A 25,149-nucleotide genomic window follows, 5' to 3' on the forward strand; every position below is an offset into this window, starting at 1 on the left:
ACAGTTCCCACTTAACACACATGAATGATTGTGTTTGCACATCGCCATCCATAATCATCCTCGGAATCCTGACTTGTGACACCAGAAAAGATCTGATGGTCACATATACGCCCTTCTTAGGGCAAGAATGGCATGGTTTGATTTTCCTCCTGCTAGAACACTGGAACAGGAGAGGAAATTTGAAACTTTTGCTAGCCTTAACAAGGCCTATTTAGTTTCTTTCTATCTGGCTATCTAAATATCTAAAACACATCATATATTTAGATAATTCATATTATATGATATGTAAGGGACACTTTCACAGAGGTCTCCAATACCCTTTTCTCAGCAGCTGTGTGTAACTAGTGATCTCTTACAATACACCACTGTCTCTGGAGTGTCCAAGCTGTATGTATCCTTAGGCCCTTGGCAATTCTGATCTTTTCAGAATATGTGAACAAGAGAATAAGAGAGTGATAACAGATCTAAAGGCCACCAACCCGGCTAAGTCAGAGGTAATCAACTATTATTGTCATTGTACACCAAGAGGAAAGCGCCAGGCAGCTGGACATGGAAGATAAAGGCAGAGAGCTTACAGAATAAAGACATCTGAACTTTAAAAGTGTGGGCCTGCTCAAGCAAGATTGTCATAAAAGTTAGATTTGGACTCCATGACTATGTGATAAGAGCCAAGGCTCTTCATCTCTCCCATCCAAGTACTAACCAGACTCGACCACATTTAGTTTCTGAGATCAGAAGAGATCAGATGCACTGAGGGCAGTATGACCAGACAAAAGATTGTATTTCTTACAGTCTCCCTGTGCTGTGCTTGCTCTGTCTTGTAACCCAAGTCTTGAATAGTTAAAGCATTTTCCTTTTTCCTCCACAGGGGGCTCCTCAGAAGAGGAGATCAACTTCAGCAAGATGGTGATGAAATTCTGGGCCAACTTTGCTCGGAATGGGTGAGGTTTGATATACGGTGTTGAAGACTCACAGCTTTTGGGAATGACTGTTTTCTAATGCTCACTCTTACAATGAGATCTTAGTAAGTTTTGTAGGTCTGACGATATCTGTGAGATAGTTCAATTTGAAAGATGAATTGTGAAATTTGGCTCACAGACCAGAGGTTTCAATTCTTGGCACCTTGGCTTTTCCCCTCTGGTCCTGTGTCAATACAGATATTATGCTGGTTAAACAGGGTAGATCAAAGGTCCATACATCCTGTTGATTAGAACATAAAGGATAGAGCCAAGGTTCCAATATATTCCTCGTGGGCACTTCCCGTGACCAACTTCCTCCAACTAGGGGATGCTCTTAAATTTTCCATCAACTCCCAATAGCACCATCAGATGGGAATTAAGGCACATATGTTTTTGGAGGAATATTTAAGCTCTAAATATCTAATATCATAACCTGTGACCTGCAGAGGCTCATGCCCATCACACAATCTCAATATTTCCAACACTAATTAGAAGTCCAAGTCAATGACTTCCTCAGGCTCACAGGAACTCTTAGTTTTGAGTCTCCATTGCAATAAAGCAGTAACATTTCCAAGATCCAGTGACAAAGTCCACACATTCCCATCACATTGAAGAACAGGAAAGTGCCACCAAGGGATTGTACCAAAGCGAGTCCAAACTGCAAGAGGCAAATCTTAACTGCTGAAGCGTCTAGGGATCTGTTGGTAGGTGTAGGCTCTTGCTCGGGAAACTTCTCTGTGGTCTTGCTGTCTGTACCTCCAGGACCTCTCTGGGACTGGCTGATCTTATGGTCCAAACATTTCCTAGGCAAATGTTCCTGGCCCTGCCAGTTCTAATTTGCTAGGGTCTCCATAGCAACATCGGCTTCATTCTCACAATGCTATGCACCATTCTCTCAGTCTTGCCTAGCCGGGGCTGAAAGCCCTTCCACATACTTGCTGGCCTCACAAACCTTCAGTGAAACCGATAGAAGCGGTGATGGCTCTATGCCTTCTATTCTGCATGCTTACAGAACACAGCCACATAGACAAGCCGAAATGCAATTCTGGCTGGAGATTTGTCAGGGATCAATGAAACAGAGCTATAGCAGCTTCCAAGTCTCTGAATGTGGGAAAATAAATTCAAGAGAATCAGTTCCTTAGGTGACTTGTGGGGCAGGAGGTGGGAACAGGGATCCCTAGTGCTGTCTTCTCAAAGCAGATTCTTCAAAACTGTTTTATATTGAAAGCCTGAGATGGGCTGATTTGTGGCTTCCTAAGTCATCCTTCAAGTAACTTCCCTTTCTTCTTATACAAAACAGACTTGATTCGAGAGCACGAGTGCACTGAGCAACAGAACTGTCCTTGTGCACAACTTTAAGCTGCTGTGATTTCTGACCCTAAATCCTAGTGTAAACAGATTACAATCGTCAGGAAGTACCATTGCTGCTGCCTGCATGCAGTGCTCCCTAAAGTTCCACCCGCTAGTTAAATAGTGCATGAACTTTGAACTCAGGCCTCATAAAATTTCAGGGAGTGGACAAAATATAGATAATTTCATTTCAACAAAGGAACATGGGTGGCTTCCAATATGGTTCCTTACAGAGACCTTATTCCCACGTGAGTGATCGGAAGATTGACTTCTCTGTCCTTTCTCTCATTAGCTCCCTCTGGTCTCTCCTCTAAGCCTCACAAACTGTATTCTAGCAATTTTGCAGTACATTCACCAAACATTTCCAAACTCTTTATGAGCCAACTAAAATGTCTTCTAAACTATATCATCAGATTAATTAGATAATTCCCCACATCTCAGTAACAATTTCATGTATTAGCTTTCGGCCAACTCCAAGGATGAAAGTTTATTTTGGATTCTGAGTTATGCTTGGACTTTTTATTTAGGTTCAGTGATGAGGCAGAACATCATAGTAGGGACAAGTTTGTGTAAAAAGCTCCTGTCTCTCAACAGAAAGGAAACAGTGAGAGAAAGGAATAGAATCTGAGCACTTCTTAAGATCAGGTCTTCAGGGACCTGATTCCTCCAAGCAGGCATCACTTCTTAAAATTTCCACTTATGCCCAGCTTGGTATCAGCCTGAATCACATGATGAAAATTTAGTATTCGAACCACAGTGTGAATATTTTTTAAAATAAACAGGCTATCTCAGATGGGTTATAGAAACCTGTCCATCTTTGGAAGGTTACTGCTTTCTTGGCAGAGATAAGCCATGGCAGCCTTGCATATGGGGAGAGCACAGTTGATTTGGTGACTTTCTCTTTTAATTCTGTTCACAGGAATCCTAATGGGGAAGGGCTGCCCCATTGGCCACAATATGACCAGAAGGAAGGGTACCTGAAGATTGGAGTCCCAACACAGGCAGCTCATAAGCTGAAAGACAAGGAAGTGGCCTTTTGGACTGAGCTCAGGGCCAATGAGGCAGCAGAGAGGTCAACCCAGAGGAAACATGTTGAGCTCTGATTAGGAGGCTCAGCCAGGTGGAGAGCCTGGAGCCAAAAAAGGGGGTATTCTACATAGACATTTTGCTTGTTGGTTTGTTGTTTGCTCTACAAAACAAGGCATCTAACTGTTGAGTGTATAAACTCTGATATATTGTACAAACAAGAAGAGGGAGATGGTGGTTGTGCTCTCATTTATTTTTTTCTACAACAGTGAAAATCATAACTTTGTAAATCAAACAGAGTCTGTGTCCTTGACTCAAGATGAACGTGTGTGTCTGAGAGGGAAGGTGGAAAAGAGATTCAACATCCTGCGGTGTCATCTCCACAGGCGGTGGGTAGAGGACTGACTGTCCTAAATCACACTGAGGCACAGATGAGATGTTGCTGGGCCACTTGTTCCTGGGAAAACATGAACAAAGGCCCACTCACTCCAGAGAGGGGAGGAATGGCAGGTCAAAAGAATGATTCCACACAAGTCTAGCCTGGAGAACTAATGAGTTTATCAGCCGTCCTTGTGTGAGTGAGGGGGGGGTGTCTCATACCAAAGTAGCTGCATCATGAAAATTTTCCCTGAGCATAGCTAACAACTACCCGGAGCTGCTGAGATGGAATCCCACCCTTAGCTAACAGTCCACCCTGTGTTTCCTCTAGCACACTGGGAGATGGCACAGCTGGAGCAGAATAATATGCAACAGGGGTGGGATGGCAAAGGGAGTGAGCAGACTGCTGAGGATCACCTGTGCCGAAGCATCTCCAGCTGGATTCCATACTGGTTGTGGGGCAATTCACAGAGGTTTAGTCAACCTATCAGTGGCCACACCCCTAAAGGAACAGATACGCCCAACCCTAGCAATCAGAAACTTTCCAAAGGGTCTAAGCTAGTGGTGGGGGCTCATGGCTCCTCCCCTCCATGCTGGAATGTAGAATTGGCTTGGTCTCCTGCAGGCAGCCACAGCTGCTGTGATGTCCGGAATGCATTGGTGCTGTCATGGCAAGAAGACATGGATTTGCTCCAGTTCCCCCTGACTAGCTCTACAATCCCTCCTCCCCTTCTTCTACAATGACCCCTGAGTTTTAGGAGAGGGCAACACAGATGTCCGTTTGTGGCTGAGTACCCCACTGACGCATGCTCTCTTTACATTGCACTCGTTGATCTTGAAAAGGACCAGGAATCAGTTCCCAGCAGCCACACAGGGACAAGAACCTGTAACTCCAGTTCCAGAGAATCTGTGTCCTCTTCTGGCCTCCACAGGCACTGCAGGCACATGATGCACAGAACTGCATTCAGACAAAAACCTTATAGACACAAAATAAAATTGAACAACACTCAAAGAAAAGATACATTTAGAAGGCAGTTTGATATTATTTCCATTTATCAGATAATAGTAATAGGATCACCCTCAGTGCCTATGAGCTCCCCAATCACGGTTTCTTGGTCAGAGTTAGAGTAGCAGGTACGAGTTTCCTCCTGTGCAGCAGACATTAAATCTGATTAGAAGGCAGTTGGTAACTCCCATAATATTTATGCCACTATTGACTCTATGGGTCATTATTGTAGGTCACAAGGTTCATTGATAGGTAAGATGGTCTAATACCATCGAAGCAAGCCAGTAGAGTGGCAGCTTCCTGCTTAGTACCAACTTGATTTCTCCTGCCATGTGATCAATGGATGTGTGTGGTGTTTTTAGTAACAGGTTGTTGCTGTCAATTTTTATTGGGCTGCCAGAGCAGTGGCAAGAACCTGTGCTGTTTTGGGGGTCTCCCAGACACTCTTGACTTACAATTTTAGTGGAGGAATCCCATACCTGGAATAGGGTTTTTGTTTGGTAAATATTTGTTTCTAAGATGAGTGCTAGTCTCTATGTAGAGTAACTTCAATTAATATATTTTAAATGAATATAGATATATATCATAAAATATTTACTTGTCAAAATTCTTTATTATTAATCACCACTACTCCCAATTCTTCCTTTACCCTATCCTCTATCCTTCCACTTAATCCCCTCCCATTATCCCCCTTCCTCAACCCATATTACCCACATTTTACTATCTCCTCTCCTACTAAGATCTTCCTTCTCTCTCCCACAAATGGTACTTTTCTGAATTCTATAGCTAGTCAAAATTAAACACAAATCTAAAACATTGACACTAAGATATACAATGAGTGATAACATATGACCTTTATCTTTCTGGGTCTGGGTTACCTCACTCAGAATGATTATTTTCTGTTCCATTCATTTACCTGAAAAATTCATAATTTTATTTCTATAGCTGAATAAAATTTTATCATACATAGGTATCACATTTCATTATTTATTTATCAACTGATGGACATACAATCTCTTTCCATATCCTAGCTATTGTGAAGAAAGCAGCTACAAATATAAATGAGGATGTGTCTCTATAGTAGGAAATAAAATGTTTGGGCTATTTGCCAAGGAGTTGTACATTTCCAAAGGTCATATGATAGATCTGTTGCTAATTTGGGGGAAAATGGCGTGCTGATTAAGGAAGAGAACTAGGGGAGGCAAGCTGATGGAATACGTGTGGTCTGAAGGCAGAAGGGGGGACTAGCTGGGAAAAATAAGAGAATTAGCAATAATGATAGGGGTGGAGCAAGAAGTACAGAGTGGGCAGCGGAAATAAGAAAAACTCTAATGACACATCTAAGAAAAGGCTGTAATGAAACCTGTCATGAAGCATGATTAATAAAAAACCCACAGAAGAAATTGGGGTTCAACCCGAGGACAAGAAAAACAAAGCAGCCAGCCACTAGCCCGTACATCAACCTCAGTTCGAAAACGGTGATCCTGCCTCCAGGAATCTCAGAACGATACTATGACTGAGAGCTGTCTCCTCCCGTTTTATATTCCTCTCTAGGGCTGGGATTTAGAGCATGCACCACTGGGATTGAAGGCATGAACTGCTGGTTTCTATGGAGACTAGTGTGGCTACTGGGATTAAAGGTGTGGGTTACCATTGCCTGGTCTGTAAGGCTGACCAGTGGGGCTGTTTTGCTCTCTGATCTTCAGTCAAGCTTTATTTATTAAATTACAGATGAAATGCTGCTACAGCATGACTTGAAAATAATCTTTTAAAAACATTGTAGAGCTTAGAATTCTTAGTGAGAAGTTTCTTTTTAACAGCTTAGGCATTAGAAATGATACTGTGTTTCTTGATTTATTTTCACTGCTATGCGTAGGAAGTGGAAAAGGTTCAATCTTCCACCCAAGAAGATTAAGCTCACAACCACCTCAGCAGCTACATGTAGCTTTTCCTTCCCCAGTTTCTTTCCTGTGGAAGGAAATGCCAGACATTATAGCAAATGCTTAAGAATGAGAAAACATAATTGAATACACTGTGATTAGAACACGGAGGGATGGATTGGTTCAATGTGGGAGTAGTCCATCCTCAAATGCCTGCTCTACAAGGTAGTGTGTTCCCTCACAAGGCGGTGGGCACTAGCACATAGGAGCTCTTGAAAGAAACATTAAAGGCAACTCAGACAGTAAAGCAGGCAGTCAAGTGTTTAAGGTTGTTTCCAAGCACGAGATTTTAGAACTCTAGGAAATACACATGCAGATCCAAATCTTGGAGCTGAAGTGTTCAGAGGCCTTGAGTTACTCTAAAATCTCCTATCCCTCTCTGGGGATGCAAAACCAAAGCTTCTCCTGCCTGCTAAGTTAGTCTCTGCCTCTGGGAGGCTCACAACACTGAGGTTTGGCTGTCACAGGGAGAATGCTTATGTAAGAAGTCCTTGGGTTAGTTTATGGACCTCTGTTGTCTGAGAGTGGGCAATGACTTTGCAAAAAAGAGAGAGTGACCTCTGGGTGGGTGTGGCTAAGAGGTCCCACTAGATACCCAGAGAGCTCTGGGTTAGGGATTTTCATCTGGTTGTTTTATGTAAATTGGCAGAGTGGGCAGGACTTCAGGGGCTGGTATATAGCTGTGGGCAGGATCAGTGCTTTCCCTCCAAGCACCAGACACCTCACTGGACCCTGAAAGTACTATTCTTTCATGATGTGGCTAGGTGCTTTGATCCTGATCTCTCTCACTGCTTGCCTGGCTCAGGGTGAGTACTCTTGGAAAAAAGCCCTAGGCACACATTTGAAATTCTCTTGGGCACTTGTTTATGGAGCTAGATGTGGGGAATGGCAAAACAGGCCTAGTTTCTAGGAGGTGTTGCTCTTTGTTAATTCAAACCCTCTAGATACAGAGGGGGACACATATTCTAAGGCTCTTAGTTCTAGATCAGGGGCAGAGGAGGTCCTAGATAACCTCCTGCCTCTACAGGAGGAGTTAATAATTTACCTCCTATTCTTTGTCTAGGTTTCATGGGGCACAGAGAAAAAGCTAAACAAAATAATGAAAGCATAAGCAATAGAAGCAGAAAGCAGGGGTGCATCCTAGCTTGTGTCTGGAGCTATGTGTTCTTGGGTAAAGTACTACATTTTATAGCCCAGATTATTGTGTTTCTAACAGAGGGACAATAACATCTTCCTCATTTAACTGCATGAAGGTGAAATGAGTGGTTGTGCCCATAGCGGTCCAGGATTCAGCCTGCTCTAGAGGAGATGTAGAAAGTTGCTGACTTAAAATGCAGCAGACTCACAGATAACTTGGCATGTAAATCATCATACCAAGAGCAGCTGGTATGATTTATTATTACTGAGAAAAGCACACACCAATGTGGTAGAGCAGGAAGAAAGCACTGGGGTCAGAAGGCCAGGGCAGAGTGGAAACTGGTGGCAAAGGTCTTTGTCGTGGTTTATCCTGGAAAGAAGGACGGAAGCAGAGGACAGTGGTGTAGGCTTGGCTGGTTAGGGCCGTTTCAAGGGGTTCAGGGATGTAAAGGCTGGGCTTGGTTTTCTGGTACCTAGTTTTAAATTATCAAGACAGGTTTGATAGCCCAGGGTAGGAGACCCAGTATGTGGCTGCAGTGGTTGGACCCCAAGAATGACAGTTCACCCCAATAAACAGAGCTTCAAATGCCAAAGCAACAGGTATAAAAATCAGATCCATGGTCAGTGCAGGGGTCCAATGTGGAGCTTTGGCAACCAACTGTGTCACTCTGTGGAGGGGTCCTGAGGTTCCCAGGGGAATGTACTTAACCAAGGTCTTCTGGCATCATGCCCAGCTCTGTCTCTGGTTGCAGAATCTGCCACAGTACTGTCCCATTAAGGGCAGTGGTAGTGCTGGCACTTCAAGACTTCGTCTTCTCTCTGGCTGAGTGGCATTTTGAGAGTCTGGGAGCGGGATGCGAAAGGGTTCAGATTTGGAGTTGAACATTCCTGTGCTGCTGTTTTCCATGGCAATGACCACTTCATTTCCATCTTCAGGAAGGTCAGCCGGGCTGCTTGCGATTCCTGATTCCTCATCTCTAACATGGCTTTAATAGCCGCTACCATCAAGGGTTTGGTGAAAAAACTGTGAAAGATTTGGAAAACACATCTGCCATTTGCTAGGTGGTTCCATACTCCATAGCTGCCAGCGTCTATTGCCCCATTCATGCCTCTGTCTCTTTGTCCACATTTCTACTAGGAGCAATCTTAGTTTCTACACACCTCAATTGGGTGGCTAATGATCTTGAGTTGACATAGGCCACACCTAATGATTGCAGCCCAGACTTTACCCTCCTTTTCCTGAACTCCTGACAACCTCTCTCCCCTTCTCCCTGGGTCCCTAGCACTATGTGCTTCCTTCTCCTGCTATGGTTCCCAGTCTCACATTAACTCTTTCCTGTGTTTAAGCTTTTAATCTTTCTCACTCTTCCACATTGTTCTGCTCGGATGCATAAGTCATGATGTGTACTCTCACTTTCAAACAGATAACTAGCTGCCCACCACTGCCCACTTTCCAGCATTGAAATGTCTCCAGATCTCTTCTTAATTCTTTCCCCGAATTGTAAAATGGCATTCTAGTATAGAGGTCTTGGATTCACACAAAATAACAATGCTAATACCCATGGACATTTCAACACACAAACTTGGTAAGAAAGTCACCTCAGAGGGACAGTGACCTAAAAGCAAAGGGAACAACATGAGATTTTTTTATTAGTAAATCAAGACATGAACATGTTCAATTTTATTTCATTTAAAAATATTTCTTTTATTTTTTTGAGGTTATAATTATTATGAAGTTTCTCCTTTCTCTTTCCTCCCTGAAAGCATACTTTATAAACTCTCTTTGTTCTTTTTCAAATTCATAATCTCATTTTTGTTAATTGTTGCTACGCATACACACACACACAAACACACACACTCCTATATACATAAATACAACAGGATCAGTCGGTATAACGTTACTTGTGTGTGTGTTTTCAGATCTGGCTATTTGGTATTTGATAACAAACTGGTGTGCCTGTCCTTTGGAAAGACTGTTTCTCTTGCTTTGAGGATTTCTTAGTTTCTTGTCGTTCCTTGTGTGGGACTGAGGTCTCCTGCTCCTCATATTTACTGCTTGACACTTTCATGCATGCATACATAATGTGTTGAGGTAAACTCCATATCCTATCCATTCTCTTCCAATTCCTCTTCTATTACCATAAACATTTTTATTCCCAGACTCATCTACTTAAAAAAAAAATGGTTCCACTAGGTCCTGTTAACTACTGTCAGTACATACACGGGGGTGGGGTCTTTTCCTGGAACAAGCGTAGTAGCCTCTTAGGACCCACATTCCTGAAGAAACCTGGCTACTCCTCCTTTAACAAGCCTCAGAGTCCAAGAGCACCTCAGTTAGAAGCGGGACCTTGGGAGGTTGACTGAGGAAGAGAAGACCAGAGCCTGGTTCGCTGAGGGTTCTGCACACTATGCAGGCACCACCCAGAAGTGGACAACTGCAGCATTACAGCCGCTATCAACCCTGTAAGATATTTGTTGATGAAGGGAAATCTCCACAGTGGGCAAAACCTTGGGCAGTACACATGTTCCAATCAGTTTGTTTGAAAGACATCGGGAACATGTGGCTAGATCTCGCCAAATGAGCAAAAGATGCTTGTGTCCTCAGGGAAATGCTCAGCAAAAGGTGGTTTTAGCTGAGGAAGAGTTCAGAAATCAAGTAGATTTGATGACTCATTCTGTAGATAGTCAGCCTCTTTCCTCAGCCATTCCTGTCATTGTCCAATGGGCCCATGAACAAAGTGGCCATCGTGGCAGAGATGGGACATTATACATGGGCTCAATGACATGGACTTTCACTCACTAAAGCTGACCTGGATACAGTAACTGCTGAGTGCCAGATCTGCCAACAGCAGAGACCCACACTGGGTCACAGATACGGCACTAATCCCCAGGGTGACCATCCAGCAACCTGGTGGAAGGTTGACTACACTGGCCCGCTTCCTTCATGGAAAGAACAAAAGTTTGTCCTTACTCAAGGAGATACTTAGTCTGGTTGTGGATTTGCCTTTCCTCCACATAATGCTTCTGCCAAAACCACCATCCATGAACTTACAGAATGCTTGATCCACTGACATGGTATTCCACACAGTATTTCTTCTGACCAGGGAACTCACTTCATAGCCAGAGAAGGGTGACAGTGTGCCCACGATTGTGGAATCCACTGCTCTTACCATGCTCCCCGCCATCCTGAAGCAGCTGGCCAGACGGAAAGATGGAATGGCCTTTTGAAGGTACAGGGACAGCCCCAACTAGGTGTCAGTGGCGTGAAGGACTAGGGCAAGGTTCTTCAGAAGGCAGTATATGCTCCGAATCCCCATGTGATATGTGGTATGGTTTATCCAATAGCCAGGATCCATGGGCTCCAGGGATCAAGGTGTACCAGGCTTTTTCTTTTGGGTCATCAACCAGCTCCCAAATCATGACACGAAGACTTATTATTAGTTTTGAATGCTTGGTCTTAGCTTAGGCTTGTTTCTGGCTAGCTTGTTAAACTTAAATTAACCTATTTTTCTTTATCTACCTTTTTATTTTTACTTTTCTTTCCTTCTGTACGTCTTACGTTCACTGCTTCTCCTGTCTGCTGGCTGGGGGTTCCTGGCTTCTTGCCCTGGATGTCTCCCTCATTCCCTCCTTTGCTTGAGCCTAGATATCGCCTCCTATTTATTCTCTTTGCATGCCGGTCCCACCTATCCCTCTCCTGCCTCACTATATGCCATCCAGCTTTTTATTAGACCAATCAGATGGTTTATGGAGTCAAGGTGAAACAAATGCAACACATCTTTACATAATTAAAGAAATGCAATACAACTAAAAGTAACACACCTTTACACAGTTAAAGTAGTATAAACAAATGTAACAGACAACATGAGGGCCTGCTTGTTGGGGTTTCTGTTCTGCCAGGTCCCACAGCCGGTGAATCCCAGAGAAAATCACACAGAGAGTCTACATTAATGATAAACTGATTGGCCCATTAGCTCAGCCTTCTTATTAACTCTTGTAACTTATATTAACCCATTATTCTTATCTATGTTAGCCACATGGCTCGGTACCTTTTTCAGCTGGGCAGATCACTTTTGCTTCTTCGGTGTCTGGACAGGACTGGGGAGGAATGGGCTTCCTCCCTCCCAGAATTCTCCTGTTCTCACTGACCCACCTCTACTTCCTGTCTGGTTGTCCCTGCCTATACTTCCTGCCTGGCTACTTGCCAATCAGCATTTATTTAAAACATAATTGACAGAATACAGAATTGTCCCACACCAGTAACATATTTTTGCCTAGTTAAAATAATATTCCACAACATCTAATGTTGGAAAATGGGATAGTTCCACTCACTGCCACCCCTAGTGGCCCACTAGGAAAGTGTTTGCTTCCTGTTCCCACAACCCTAAGTTCCGATGGCCTAGGAGTTTTGGTTCCAGAGATGGGAGCGCTCCTGCCAGGAACCACAACAAACATTCCATTGAACTGGAAGCTCAGACATCCCGCCCCCCTCCCCCGTCACGTTAGACTGTAATGCCTTTACATTACAAAAAAATATAAAAAATGAAAAAGAAATAACAGTGTTAGGAGGTGGTGATAGATCCAGATTACCATGGGGAGATTGAATTGCCTCCCCACAATGGAGGTGAGGATTATGTCTGGAGTGTCTCTTGGTGCTGCTGAGCCCTGAGGTTAAAGTTAATGGGAACCTACAAGGGCTTAATCCAGGCAGGATGACAAAGGGCACAGGCGCATCAGGAATGAAGGTAAGAGTCACTTCTCCAGGAAAAGAGCCAAGGCCTGCTGAAGTACTTATAGAAGGCAGAGGATGTGCACAATGGGGAGTAGAGGAAAGCTGTTATAAATACCATCTAAGGTCATGTGACCAATTGCAGAAATGAGGATTCTAACTGATTGAGTGCTCCTGCTGTGTTTTGTTAAGAATGTGTTTGTACAGATTTTTGTGTTTCCTTTCAATTTCCTTGTTACATGTTGCTACATCAACTAAGAGAATATCAGTGATTATCATATATTAGTTTGAGATACTAGAGGATGTCATTCCAGGAACACTGCCACTATTCGAAATGTATAACTCTTTTGCAATTTTACGTGGGATAGCAATATTATGTTTAGGTGCAATTATGGCCTGGGATTGCTCTTTCATTTGGAAATTATTCATGACATAAGGAGATATGACTGTGTGTCAAGTTGACAAGGGGTGGAATTGTGGCTATTCTTGGTTGGCAACTTGACTGCATTCTGGAATGAACTATAATCCAGAAATGGAGAGCACACTTGTGATCCAGATCATAAGGCAAGAGGACAAAATGCCTTTGACTGGAATCTTGAGGCTGGATGATGTGTGCTTTTAATCCAGGCCATAAGGCTAGAAGGCAGAGCTTTAATCTGGGCCTAAAATGAAGCTTATATAAGGACAATGGAAGAAGGAGGAGGGTGTGTTCTGCCTTTGCCTGCTTGCCCTCCCCCTTGTCAACACATCCATTCCTTCACTGGCATGGAGCCTCCTTCTTCAGGATCCCAGCACATACAGAAGACCAGCTGAGACACTCAGCCTCATGGTGCTGAGCAGCTGCTGGATTCTTGGACTTTCAATTCACAACTAGTCATTGTTGGACTGCAGATTGCAGTCATTCCAGTAAATTCCCATGTATTCATATATTCCATGTATTCCCATATATGTGTATATATTTTCATATATGTATACACATATATGTACATATACATATATATATATATATATATTCCATAAATTCTGTTACTATAGTGAACCCTGACTAATAGAGGAAGAATTAGTGTTTACCTGGGACAAGCCCCCTAATGGGTTATGTAACTCAAATGGTCAACCCTAAACACATGTACATACAAGCAACACAGTAAATTGTGCGTCTCTCTGTGTGTGTTTGTATGTTTGGTGTGCAATAGTAGAAATAGAGGAAATTGACTTGATAGAAAATGAAGACAAGAAAAGATTTGAGGGGAGTGGGGAGTAGAAATTATGTAAATCAGTACCCATGTATGAAATATTCATAAACCAAAAGTTTAAATTAAATAATCTTAAATTGGAGATAATCTGTGTGTTTTTTGCTACAAAGTTTGTCTTGATGTTATTTGTAATGGAATTGAATGCCATTTAATCTGCATAGCATTGAACTAATTACTGGTACAGTGATAAAAGCAAGATTCACTCAAAGACTTCAAGTTTTATTGTCAACTTTTGAGTTATCAAATCTAGACGCTTCTCCTATGGCTATATGTTCTAAGAGAGATGTTTACATGTTGTCTGTATCCAAGAAGGTCCAAATGAAAAATTGGAGGATAAGGTCATGTCCAATGAAGGACACCCTAGGAAATTGTGCATATGAGTGCAAACAAGAGATGTCAGAGGTGGCCATGACCAATGTGATGTACCCTTTGGTCTTTGGAAGGAGGATGGGGTTTGTTCATTCAAGTCCCACAGCAGGTAGAATAAGGACAGGTGTGAAGCTTTAGGGAGACGAGGGACTGTCTGACGGTTGAGCAAGAATGGAGCCAATGTTACACCAGTTCCTGATGCCCACTCTTTTCTCCTTTAAATGATCATGCTCAGAGGTCCAAGGAGAATGTTCTAGAACCACTTGTGTTGGTTATTCTTGCCCACTAAATGAAACCTAACCATTAGGCAGGTATTAGTGTCTTCCCTAACATGCACCTGCTTTTCCAAGATCATTGTCCATTCTTTCAGACTGCATCTGGAGTTACCTATATTCCATTTGCCCTACCCAGTAAGGTCTCATGTCACACTGTTTCTAGTTCTCTCACTGTTTACTGAAGTTTAACCATGACTCTTCATCTTCATTCTTCCCTTGATGGAAAGTCACCGTTCCTCTGCGATGACATTATTCAGAAGGCCTCAGTCCTTGCAGCTGGTGTGGCCCCTTTCTGTTCCTCTTCCAGGTCACACTGAGGGCCTCATAAGTGAACGTTCCCATGGACTTCTAAGAGAGAAGACAATGTCTGGTTCATTTCCTTTTTGTTTGTTTGTTTGTTTTTGTTTTTTTCTTTCTTTTTTTTAACAAATATGACTGGATGATTTTATGTAACCAATCCAGTCTCCTCCTCTTATCATTCCTATGTTAGGAAAAAGTTGTCCTTATCCTTATAGGATGAAGTGGAACCTTGTGGGACTGAGGAGACTTCCTCAAGGTCACATGCCCAGAAAGAGACAAAGCCTACCTGGAATCCAGGTCTGATGTTTCCTCATTTTCTCCATGTCCAGCAGGGCACCCATCCTCACCACCCATGGTAAACACCATACATGGCAAAGTCCTGGGGAAGTACGTCAGCTTAGAAGGATTTGCACAGCCTGTGGCCGTCTTCCTGGGAGTGCCCTTTGCCAAGCCCCCTCTTGGCTCCCTGAGGTTTGCTCCACCACAGCCTGCAGATCCCTGGAACTTCGTGAAGAATGCCACCTCCTACCCTCCTATGTAAGTCACTGGAGTGAGCCTGGGTCTCTTTAAGTGGAGATGTCTGTCTCAGTGTGGTGCAGGGATGAGTCAAAGGATCTTATGATTGGCTATACTTTCTTTTAAATTTTGATCACTTTTTTTCTGTTATTGAAAATAGATTTTTATATAATATATCCAGATTGTGGTTTCCCTTCTTCTAACTCCTCCCAGCTCCTCCACACCTCCTTTTTCCTTTGGATGCATATCCTTTCTGTCTCTTATTAGAAAACAAACAGGCATCTAAGAAATAAATAATAAAGTGCAGTAAGATAAAACAGAAACAACAAATTGGAATAGGACCAAACAAACAGAAGAAAAGGAGCCAAAGAAAAAGCGTGAGCAACACCTATAAATACAGAGAAACACATGTTCACACACACGGGTGAGTAACACCTATAGGTACAGAAAAACACATGTTCACACACACGGGTGAGTAACACCTATAGATACAGAGAAACACATGTTCACACACACGGGAACTATAGATACAGAGAAACACATGTTCACACACACGGGTGAGTAACACCTATAGATACAGAGAAACATATGTTCATACACACGGGAACTATAGATACAGAGAAACACATATTCACACACACAGGAACTATAGATACAGAGAAACACATGTTCATATACACGGGAACTATAAGTACAGAGAAACACATGGTCACACACACGGGAACTCCACAAAAACAAAACTGGAAGCTCTATTATGGCTCTATTTGAGGAGCAGTATGGAAACCTAATAGAGTAGAAGCTTCTTCATGTACATACATATAAGGTAATCTAAGTGAAATTGCCAAATATTAGGAGAGACAGAACCCCGACTAGACATCTCTCATAACCAAATACAGACTCCTGTTCCAGAAATGGGTTCCATCTATTCTAGCTGCTGTCTAAGGGGGTCCCTAGTGAACTATAAAACAACCCAGGCTGTTTTTGCTCTCCACACACTGACAGTAGAGCCCAATTGCTGATGACAGCACCAACATAAGTCACTGAATGTGGAGAAGTTGAACTGGTGCCTACATAGAGCCCTCACCCCGTCAGAACAGTGTTCCTGGGATGGAAGGTCCTCCACACACTCTCAAAAGATAAAAGTAGACACCAAGCCAGCTACAAAGCACTCCACCTTACAATGGCAATCTGCTTGCAGGACATTTTGGTACAAAAGTAACACAAAGCTTATGGGAGTGACGAACCAAGATCTGGTTTGATTTAAGACACACTCCATGAGGTAGAACCCATAACCAACACTGATTGGGTGGTCAAGAACCAGAGACTAGATAGCCCAGGGACTTAGGGTAAAACCAAATAAAATAAAATAAAAGTAAACCAAATTCCCATATATATGGAAATTTCTCTTTCCATAGAAATATAAAAATGTCATCTAACAAACAATTCCCAAATAATACATTTACTGAAAGAATGATTTTTTTTTCTGCTGAGAAACACAGTAACAATCACAACAATTAAAACTGCGGTGCTGCATGTCTCTAAATACCAGTGAAGCTGATCTCTTCACCCATTTTGAACTCTGAATTTCTCTTCCTTTCTGAAGAATATTATGCTCCTGTTCTTGGTGGTCTGGGGAAACTTCCCAGGATGGAGATGTGGAAGGTATCCGAAGCTCTGAGACAGGAAGAAGTGGCACCTCATTCTCCCTGTTCAGAGTTAGGAGGCATTTATAGATATGGGGTTCCTTCAGGAGCCACAAAAACCACCTTAGTCACTGATTCTCTATCAGTAAGCTCCAACCAACAGCACAAGCAAGGTTGGGCCTCAGACAACATGACCAGTGTCAACCTGGTGCAATGTGGGTGTCCTCTTTCCTTCCCAGGTGCTCACAAGACCCAGCAGCAGGGCAGCTGCTCTCATCTCTCTTCACCAACAGAAAGGAGAGCATCCCTCTCCAGTTTTCTGAAGACTGTCTCTACCTAAACATTTATACTCCTGCCGACTTGACAAAGAGCACCAAGCTGCCGGTGAGCATGGGACCACTGGTCCTGACCTGTGGATTCCAGCATCGGTCTCTTCCGTGCACTGGAAGGGGAATGGGGGAAACTGCAGGCAGGAGTACTATAGACAAGAACTGAGTCACAAGCCCAGTGACGTCAGACCTTGGTTGAGGTTGCCCTGCCTCTGAGATGCACACCTTAATCTTCCAAGTTCTCTCACACGAAAAGTAATGTGACCAGTAATAATGACTAGCCAAAATTATTCTGGTGAGAATTTGATCCCCACAGTAGGTATAGGCTAATTTTCATGAAACTCAGTGTTGAATGTAAGAGAAAAATGAGAAATCCAGGTGATAAACCTTTTAAAATTTGAATAGATTTGATTCAATGTATTCAGTATAGTCCCAATATGTAGGGGACTTCAGTAGATACTGCTAGTGTGCAAATAAATTTCTTTTATTTTTAAGAATTTGCAATTTGACAAATATGACTATTAAGAAATTATTCATAACTGACACGGATGTTATATTAGAAACAAAACACAATTTTCTTGTTAGATTTGAAGTTTTCATAGAAAGTTTCTTTAATTGGGTTATAAAATAACATGCATTTTAACATGCACAAATGATTCCTAGAAGGACCATGGGAATGAGATGTTTTGAAGTTTGAGGGACAGGAAGCTAGTGCAGTCTGAGAAGTACTTCAGGACCTGAGTTTGATTCCCAGAACCCAATAGAAAGCAGGACTGTAATCTCTGGGTGGGGAAAAGGGATGGGTGGTTCCCTAGAGCCCAATGACATTAGCACATCAGAGGTGCCAAGTCCTAGATCCTGCTGAAGGGGCCCTGCCTCAAACAACAAGGAACAGGGTGCCTAAGGTTGATCCCTAGCCTCCACGTGTCCACATTTGAACATAGACATACACTCAAATGTGCACATTTGCACAGACCCGTACCCATGCTGGAAAATGCCCTACCTCCCTCTTCTGAATGTTCCAAGGACTGGAGGGAGAGCACAGTGATATCACCACAAGTTCAGCTCCGAAGGAGAAAACAGGGTTCCAGTCCTCCCGTTCATTTAACTCTTTTAGGCTTTTCTCAGGATTTTCTTCGTATATAAATCCAATAGTCCACCCACGCTAGCCTGTTAGCACATGGAAACTCCATTGCACAGAGGAACCCATGAATACATACATTCTTACGCTTTAAGGTCCACAGTGACATTCCAAAGCAAACTCCAGTGCAAGGTTCAAGCATCCTAAGCCCCCATGGATCATCTTCTTGGTGCTTGCAGAACAATCTTGTAGTTCTACTCAGGATAAATCCTCAGCCCCTGCAAAGCCCTGGCAGTTCATTTCCTTTCCAAACAAGTTAAATACAAGAGACCAAAGTGATGATAAATTCCTCAATGAACCAAGATAAACTTGATTGTCCATCCCATCTGGTCCTGTCTCACCAACGGCACACAATCCCTGGGTCTAGATATGTCCCAGAAGCCCCATAGGGCTCTTTGCTAATCAGAAGACTTACAGATGTGTCGCACATTATCCATTCGCAGAGGCACCATAGAAACACCGAGTGCCACTCTTCCCCAGAACTCCCGAGGCTGGTGCTGTAGCTTATGTAGCAATGCGTGTTTAGCTATTCTATCCTCGTCTAGGTGATGGTGTGGATCCATGGAGGTGGAGTGGTGGATGGGGCGTCCACCTACGATGGACTGCCCCTGTCGGCTCATGAAAATGTGGTTGTAGTGACCATTCAGTACCGCCTGGGCATCTGGGGTTTGTTCAGGTGAGATAACCAACATTCTTACTTACACATTAGTCCCTCGGTCAATATTACTGTTTTTTTTCTTTCTGTTACTGCAGCAAATGGCACGGGTTATGTTACTACATAGATTCCCAACTTACTTACCTTTGAACTAGAGATGCTAAATGCTCAAGATTGTGGGGTTTCATCCAATGAGTCATTATTGGGAGACTTTGGCTGTGTCACTACATGGTACATAAATAAAAAAGGAAGTTGATCATGCAGACAGATGACATGGTGGGAGATGTATCCCAAAGAGGGGAGTAATATTGCTTTAAAAGATTAACTCGTTCTCTGGGGAGCAACCGTATCACAGAGAACTGGATGAATTCCTTTCCAGGCAACATCTGCAGAGACCGAAAGAACCTTCCTCTGAGTCTCAGCTTTCACAGGTCCCTTCACTGCCTGATAATGCCACAAGACAGACTAGGGCATGGAACTGGACCTTTGGTGGGCAAACCATCTGCAAACCCCAATGAACAATATAAGTCCTTGCTCCAACCCTAGTCAAAGTCCCGTGTGTCTAGACTGATAACTGTCATAACCATCTACTGTTATAGGGATACTATTTTAATACTCCAACTTTTCTGTACAGGGCCGAGCCTGCTCTGGAAGACACATTAAGTCCTGTCATTCCTCTGCACAATGGTTCTGTGTTACTTATAATGATACAGAAGTCTTTGCCAAGGCCACAGAACCCATCCCTCCTGCATATCACACCAGCATCACTGACACCTCTGCTCCTGCAGCCCTGGCCATGCATCTCTTACTGCAGCTCCCTCTTCCAATGCTTGCAAGACTCACTTGTTCATTGCATTCAGACCTCCACTAAGTGCCACTGCCTAACGAGGTCTTTTCTGGCTATGCAATCTAAAATACCAGGCTACCATTGTATTTTATGTCCGACCCTAACACCCCATTTCATTTAGACCCAATTTTATTTTTTAATTAGCTTTTTCTATATTTATTTCTTCTGTTGGTCTATGTACTTCAGCAAGAGACAACTGTAGTTAGAGATTCTTCTCTGTTTGTCTTCAGATGAGCCCTAGCATTTAGACCCAGGTTGTGTGCATGGTGGGTGGTCCCTGAGTACGTAGTACCTGGAGGGTGACTGTAGGGACGACAAAGGCCATCACTGTAGCGATGAGTGGGCAATGAGTGCTCCTCTTGGTAATGTGGAGCCCAGCCTCACTTCAGAGGACTCACTAAGAGCCCTAGTTCAGAGCACAGCCATGGCATCTCTGTTCCAACTCACCATTGTCTTACAGCACAGGGGATGAACACAGCCGGGGAAACTGGGGTCATTTGGACCAGATAGCTGCACTGCACTGGGTCCAGGACAATATTGCCAACTTTGGAGGAGACCCAAGCTCTGTGACCATCTTTGGAGAGTCAGCAGGAGGTTTCAGTGTCTCTGTTCTCGTAAGTGTTTCTAACTCCACAGAGCACCAGATAATCCAGGTGAATGACTGGGTTAAAAAGAGCACCTGACAGGGGAACCCACAGAGACAGCTAACCTGAGCATATGGGAGTTCATGGACTCAGGACCAGGATTTAGCGAGCCTGTATGGGACTGACCTAGGCCTCCTGTATGTCTGTGACAGTTGTGTAACTCGGCCTATTTGTAAGGCTCTTAAAAGTGGGATTAAACCTGTTCCTGGTACTTAGCTGGTTCTGTGAACCTGTTCCCCATACTGGATTACCTCACCCATCTTTGGTGCAGGGGAAAGGGTATCAAGTGCATCAACCTTAGGTAACATGCTTTGTTCAAGCCCATGGGAGGCCTGCTCCTTTCGTAATGGAGACAGGAGGAGTGGATGGGGAGGAGGTAGATGGGAATGGAGAGGAGAGGGGACGAGAGGAGGGAGAGAAAACTGTGGTTGGTATGCAAAATAAATAAATAAAAAATAATTTAAAAAAGAGCACGTGAACAGAATCCTAAAGATGAGTGATTTACTGGCTTTCCCTGTGAGCATAAACTCTCTTTCTTCCAGGTGTTGTCTCCCCTGGCCAAGAACCTCTTCCACAGGGCCATTTCCCAGAGCAGTGTGGCCCTTAATCCTTGCCTGTATGGGAGAGATGCCAGACCCCTAGCAAAGGTATGTGTCACCTTGGACAGCTCCTGTGCCCCTTACTCTGTTCTCCAGGAACCCCAAAGGGTCCTTCTTGCTGTAGGATTCAGCTGAGGTGCTCCAGGGATCCCTGAAGGAGAATGGCTATGCAGTAAAGGCTACAGCTTTAAGGGCACACTACACTTCATGTCTAACCTCCAGCCATTCTGCCCACATTTCAGTGTATATGAGACGTGATCATCTACTGTGCATACCATCTGGGCATTCCCCTTGTTTGTGAGGGGAAAAGAGAAAGACACGGAAAGAATGCACGACTTGTCTAAGACAGCAGTGTGTCAGAGGTGGGATCTGAAACTAGATAGTGAAAACAGTTTCTGTAGCCACACTTGACTTGGAGAACATTAAGTCCTTGTGCTTCTGGGGAGAGAAATTGGATCCTTTTGATCAGGCACCAGAGGCATAGACATTGTATAATAAGACCCTGTCAGCGTTCTATTCAGTACCAGGAGTTACACTCCGGGAATCAGTTCCTGGATTTGCTGGTCTAGAATTCTGTCAGCAGTCATCTGTTGCCTTAGACATTAGGAAACGGCTGAATCAATCCACTCTCTGCATTGCGGAAGGGAAAGGATGTGCTCTTGACCCCTAATCTCTTGCAGAAAGTGGCTGCTCTTGCTGGCTGTAAAACCACCACGTCAGCTGTCATGGTTCACTGCCTGCGCCAGAAGACAGAGGATGAGCTCTTGGAGGTCGCTCAGAAAATGGTGCGTGTGTCCAACCTATTAGCCCCACCCTGTATGCCTGACCCAAGGATTCATGTCTTCAGCTATGTTCTGGTTCATATTTCGTTAAACAGTTTCCTGTCTCTCAGAACTGCCAACCTTCCATCTAAATTGAGATTTTTTTCATTTCTTTCTTGTTATGAAATACTTCAAATATCAGAAAGTCCAATAATAGCATGATGAGAAATTACATGACAGAGCCCCCCCCCCCCCACACACACTTTATCAAAACATACTATGTTGAGATATGGCATATTGTGTAAGGAGCTCAGCAGTGAGGAAGCCCAGGCTCAAGGAGCCTGGAGCTGGGTTCTGTGAGGAATACAGTTTATAATAAATCCAGTGAGAAGTCAGGGCTCTGGAAGGTGGAAATAGTCAAATGATGAGTCTGCCCATAGGGACTGTCTTGAGCCAAGAGCACTTTTTCACCAGAGAATAACTGACTCCTTGCACTAAGTGTGGTCTTCAAGTCTCCCACACATAAGAAAGGAAAGCTTTGGAAGCACCCGTTACCTGGTGATCCTCATTCTTAGCCATGATTGTCAATGGTAGTAGATAGTGCTTGAGAATTCACTGCATTTAAACAGAAAGCACCATAATCATTTGTTTGTGTGTGGATTTTAAACTTAGAAAACCCTGCAGTAATTTGATTTAGGATCTTTCTGTATAAAGTGTTAGGCCTGAAATAGTTGTAGATCAAGAATTTGAGTTGAGTAATATTTTAACATTATCATTTTCAGTTTTATTAAGACATAAAATGCTCCCTATTCCCACATATAACTAATCACCCTGACTTTTGGGGATGAGACATGCAGCAGAAGACATTTCAAGAAAGTGTCACAATTTATGTCAGTTGGTGTAGAAAACAAACTCATAGCATAGTGGTAGCATAGTTTTCTAGATTTTCCAAGATACAAAATTAAAGTACTAGGATTGCCATCAGACTCCCTACCAAATTGTCTCTGAACTATGAATTCATCTTCATAACCAAATCCTTTTCATCACCTTTTTGATCAGTCTAGTAGAGATGCATCTAAAACTTTGAATTAATCCTTTTCCAGTCTTATCATTATCCAGGAATCATTCAGTCAATCTCTATCAACATACCTTTGTCAGTCCTCCAAAACAATAGTTTGTTAAATATCTACCTTACTTTTCATCTGCATTTTAATGAATTCACATAAATAAACAGTACTTGTATTGACCAGCTACATCTAGACATCCATCTGATGTCTGTGTGTCCATCCATTTATGATCCATACAGACAGGAGCTGAAAGAGAAACAATGCGATTATATACTGAATGCTTTCCTGATCACAGACAAGAAAAGGCCAGGATGCAATGTGTTTCAGTGTGAGTGCAGGATTTGGGGTTTTCTCATCTCAGATGAGAACAATCTTCAAGATACCTTGAACAGAAAAAGAAGTGTATTATACAGAATTTTCAAATAATCAAAATATCCTGGGACAAACAGCTTAGGATGTGGCTAGATGTAGACAATTTGAATATACTGTCAGAATGTACCTATCTCCATTCCTTCCCATGCTTATTTGAAGGAGGGTGTAGGAGCTATCTCTCTAAACCAGTTTGCTTTCTTAGCAGGATAAAGACCTTAGAATTCTAGACTAACACTCTACATGCGTGGAAGGCAATTATAATAAATATTCAGCAGTAATGTTTAGGGTATACTCAGCTTCCCAGGAAGAGTTTTACCAAGACCTCTGACTTGCATGAAGCAAACTGTAGAGAGGGAAGACGTTAGGAGCAGAAAAACCATCTGGGAAGTTTCATCACTGCATTAATCCAGGCAGGACACCTGCTGGACACTGTGCTCCAGGTCACATACAGTTGTCTGCATTCCTGGAGGAGGAGGAAGGAAGGCAAAAGGCAACGGTGTGGTGGAGGGAAAATTCGGTTCTGTTGCCCATCCCGGCTGTAGACTCTGGATACTGTGTACCCCCTACCACCAACTTGACTTAATAACTATACTCTCCACGGGAGCCAACAGGGTGTTGTGCTTGAGGGAAAACAAGGGGGAGAGATGAAAAAACAGAGATTCAGTCAGAGGCCTGAGACATCCTCTCCATGCTCTGGAGACCCTGAATGGGGCCCCAGGCCCTGTCTCTTCACTGCTGCTGCCCCTTATCCATCCTGCTGCAGCTTATGCCCAGACCCTGAGGACACAGCATAGGGTCCTCTAATTCTGGTCTCACCAAGGAATAATCAGGAGAAAGAACCTAAAATTTTAGGCTGAAACTCAAAGGATCTACTTTTGTCTAAGGGAAGTTCCTCACCCACTTTCTCTGACGTTTTCTCCACAGAAGTTTGGTTCTCTTGATTTTCTTGGAGACCCCAGAGAGGTAAGGGCCTTTGCTTTCTGTATGTGAATGTTGGATCTTATGTATTAAATCCCAGGGAAAGGACTCTCCTTTGTAGAATTCTGCTGTTCCTTATGTGTTTTCTGCTCAGACCCAGTGAGGGAAAGTCACTAGCTTGGGTAATACAGCCATGGCTATCAGGAGCAGGGTAGCTGATTCCTGATTCAGTGCTTGTCCTCAGCAACTGCATCCCCTAGAGTCACCTCTCCCCCTCCAGTGTACATTTCCTGCTTCTAAAATGACACTGTAGTGGAAGGATGAACCAGACCTTACAAATGGCTGAGATGACTCACTAAGAGTCCAGGAGCCCTCACCGAGGAGCCCAGTTCTCAAGGGATAACAAAGGGCAGATGTATGAGAGAGGAGCCTGACTGAGATCACGGGGATGAGGATACTGCCCTCCTCCAGCATCCAGAATACATGAGTGGGGCCTCTCTTCTCCCTGTCCTTCTCCCTCCTAACTCTGACCAGGACCTGGTGATGTCAGGTATGTAGCATCTCCAGTCTTGTCCCTTCTGTTCCCTCCCCGTGGAATCCTTGTTCTTACTTATGTGAAAGGAAGGGTTTAGGAGCTGGGGTGTGAAACAGACAAGATTTCCTAATTTCTTAGAAACTGCTCTTCTGGTGGGGCATAGTATCAAGAAAATAAATTGGTAAATTATGGTGTGTATCTGATAGTGGCAGAGGAGAGAGAGCTGGGGAGTGGTTTGTGTCAATAGCAGATTTAAGTCATGGCTTGAAGAGCCAAGTCATGCTAGAGGGAAACCTGGAAACACTTCCCTGTAGCTGAAAAGGCCTGTTACAGGAGCACAGTGTGTTTGAAGTAGAGGCAGCCAGGACAGAAACAGGCTTGAGTGTGGGGAGCTGGAAGA

General features: G+C 43.5%; 2 protein-coding genes across 2 annotated transcripts in view; both read left to right on the plus strand.

Annotated features, from left to right (window-relative positions):
- Positions 1–3,630, plus strand: part of LOC119801648 (liver carboxylesterase 1) — a 30,113-nt gene extending 26,483 nt beyond the window's left edge. The window contains exons 13-14 of the mRNA XM_038312247.1: positions 869–941; positions 3,229–3,630. Of these exons, the coding sequence (XP_038168175.1) occupies positions 869–941; positions 3,229–3,412 (257 nt within the window). The 3' untranslated portion in view covers positions 3,413–3,630. The remainder of the gene's footprint in view (positions 1–868; positions 942–3,228) is intronic.
- A 3,677-nt stretch (positions 3,631–7,307) lies between these two features.
- Positions 7,308–25,149, plus strand: part of LOC119801649 (liver carboxylesterase 1-like) — a 29,606-nt gene continuing 11,764 nt past the window's right edge. The window contains exons 1-8 of the mRNA XM_038312248.1: positions 7,308–7,465; positions 15,052–15,259; positions 17,121–17,265; positions 18,897–19,027; positions 20,314–20,467; positions 21,040–21,144; positions 21,777–21,881; positions 24,221–24,259. Of these exons, the coding sequence (XP_038168176.1) occupies positions 7,411–7,465; positions 15,052–15,259; positions 17,121–17,265; positions 18,897–19,027; positions 20,314–20,467; positions 21,040–21,144; positions 21,777–21,881; positions 24,221–24,259 (942 nt within the window). The 5' untranslated portion in view covers positions 7,308–7,410. The remainder of the gene's footprint in view (positions 7,466–15,051; positions 15,260–17,120; positions 17,266–18,896; positions 19,028–20,313; positions 20,468–21,039; positions 21,145–21,776; positions 21,882–24,220; positions 24,260–25,149) is intronic.

Source organism: Arvicola amphibius, chromosome 15, assembly GCF_903992535.2.
Source record: "Arvicola amphibius chromosome 15, mArvAmp1.2, whole genome shotgun sequence".
Taxonomy (NCBI): Eukaryota; Metazoa; Chordata; class Mammalia; order Rodentia; family Cricetidae; genus Arvicola; species Arvicola amphibius.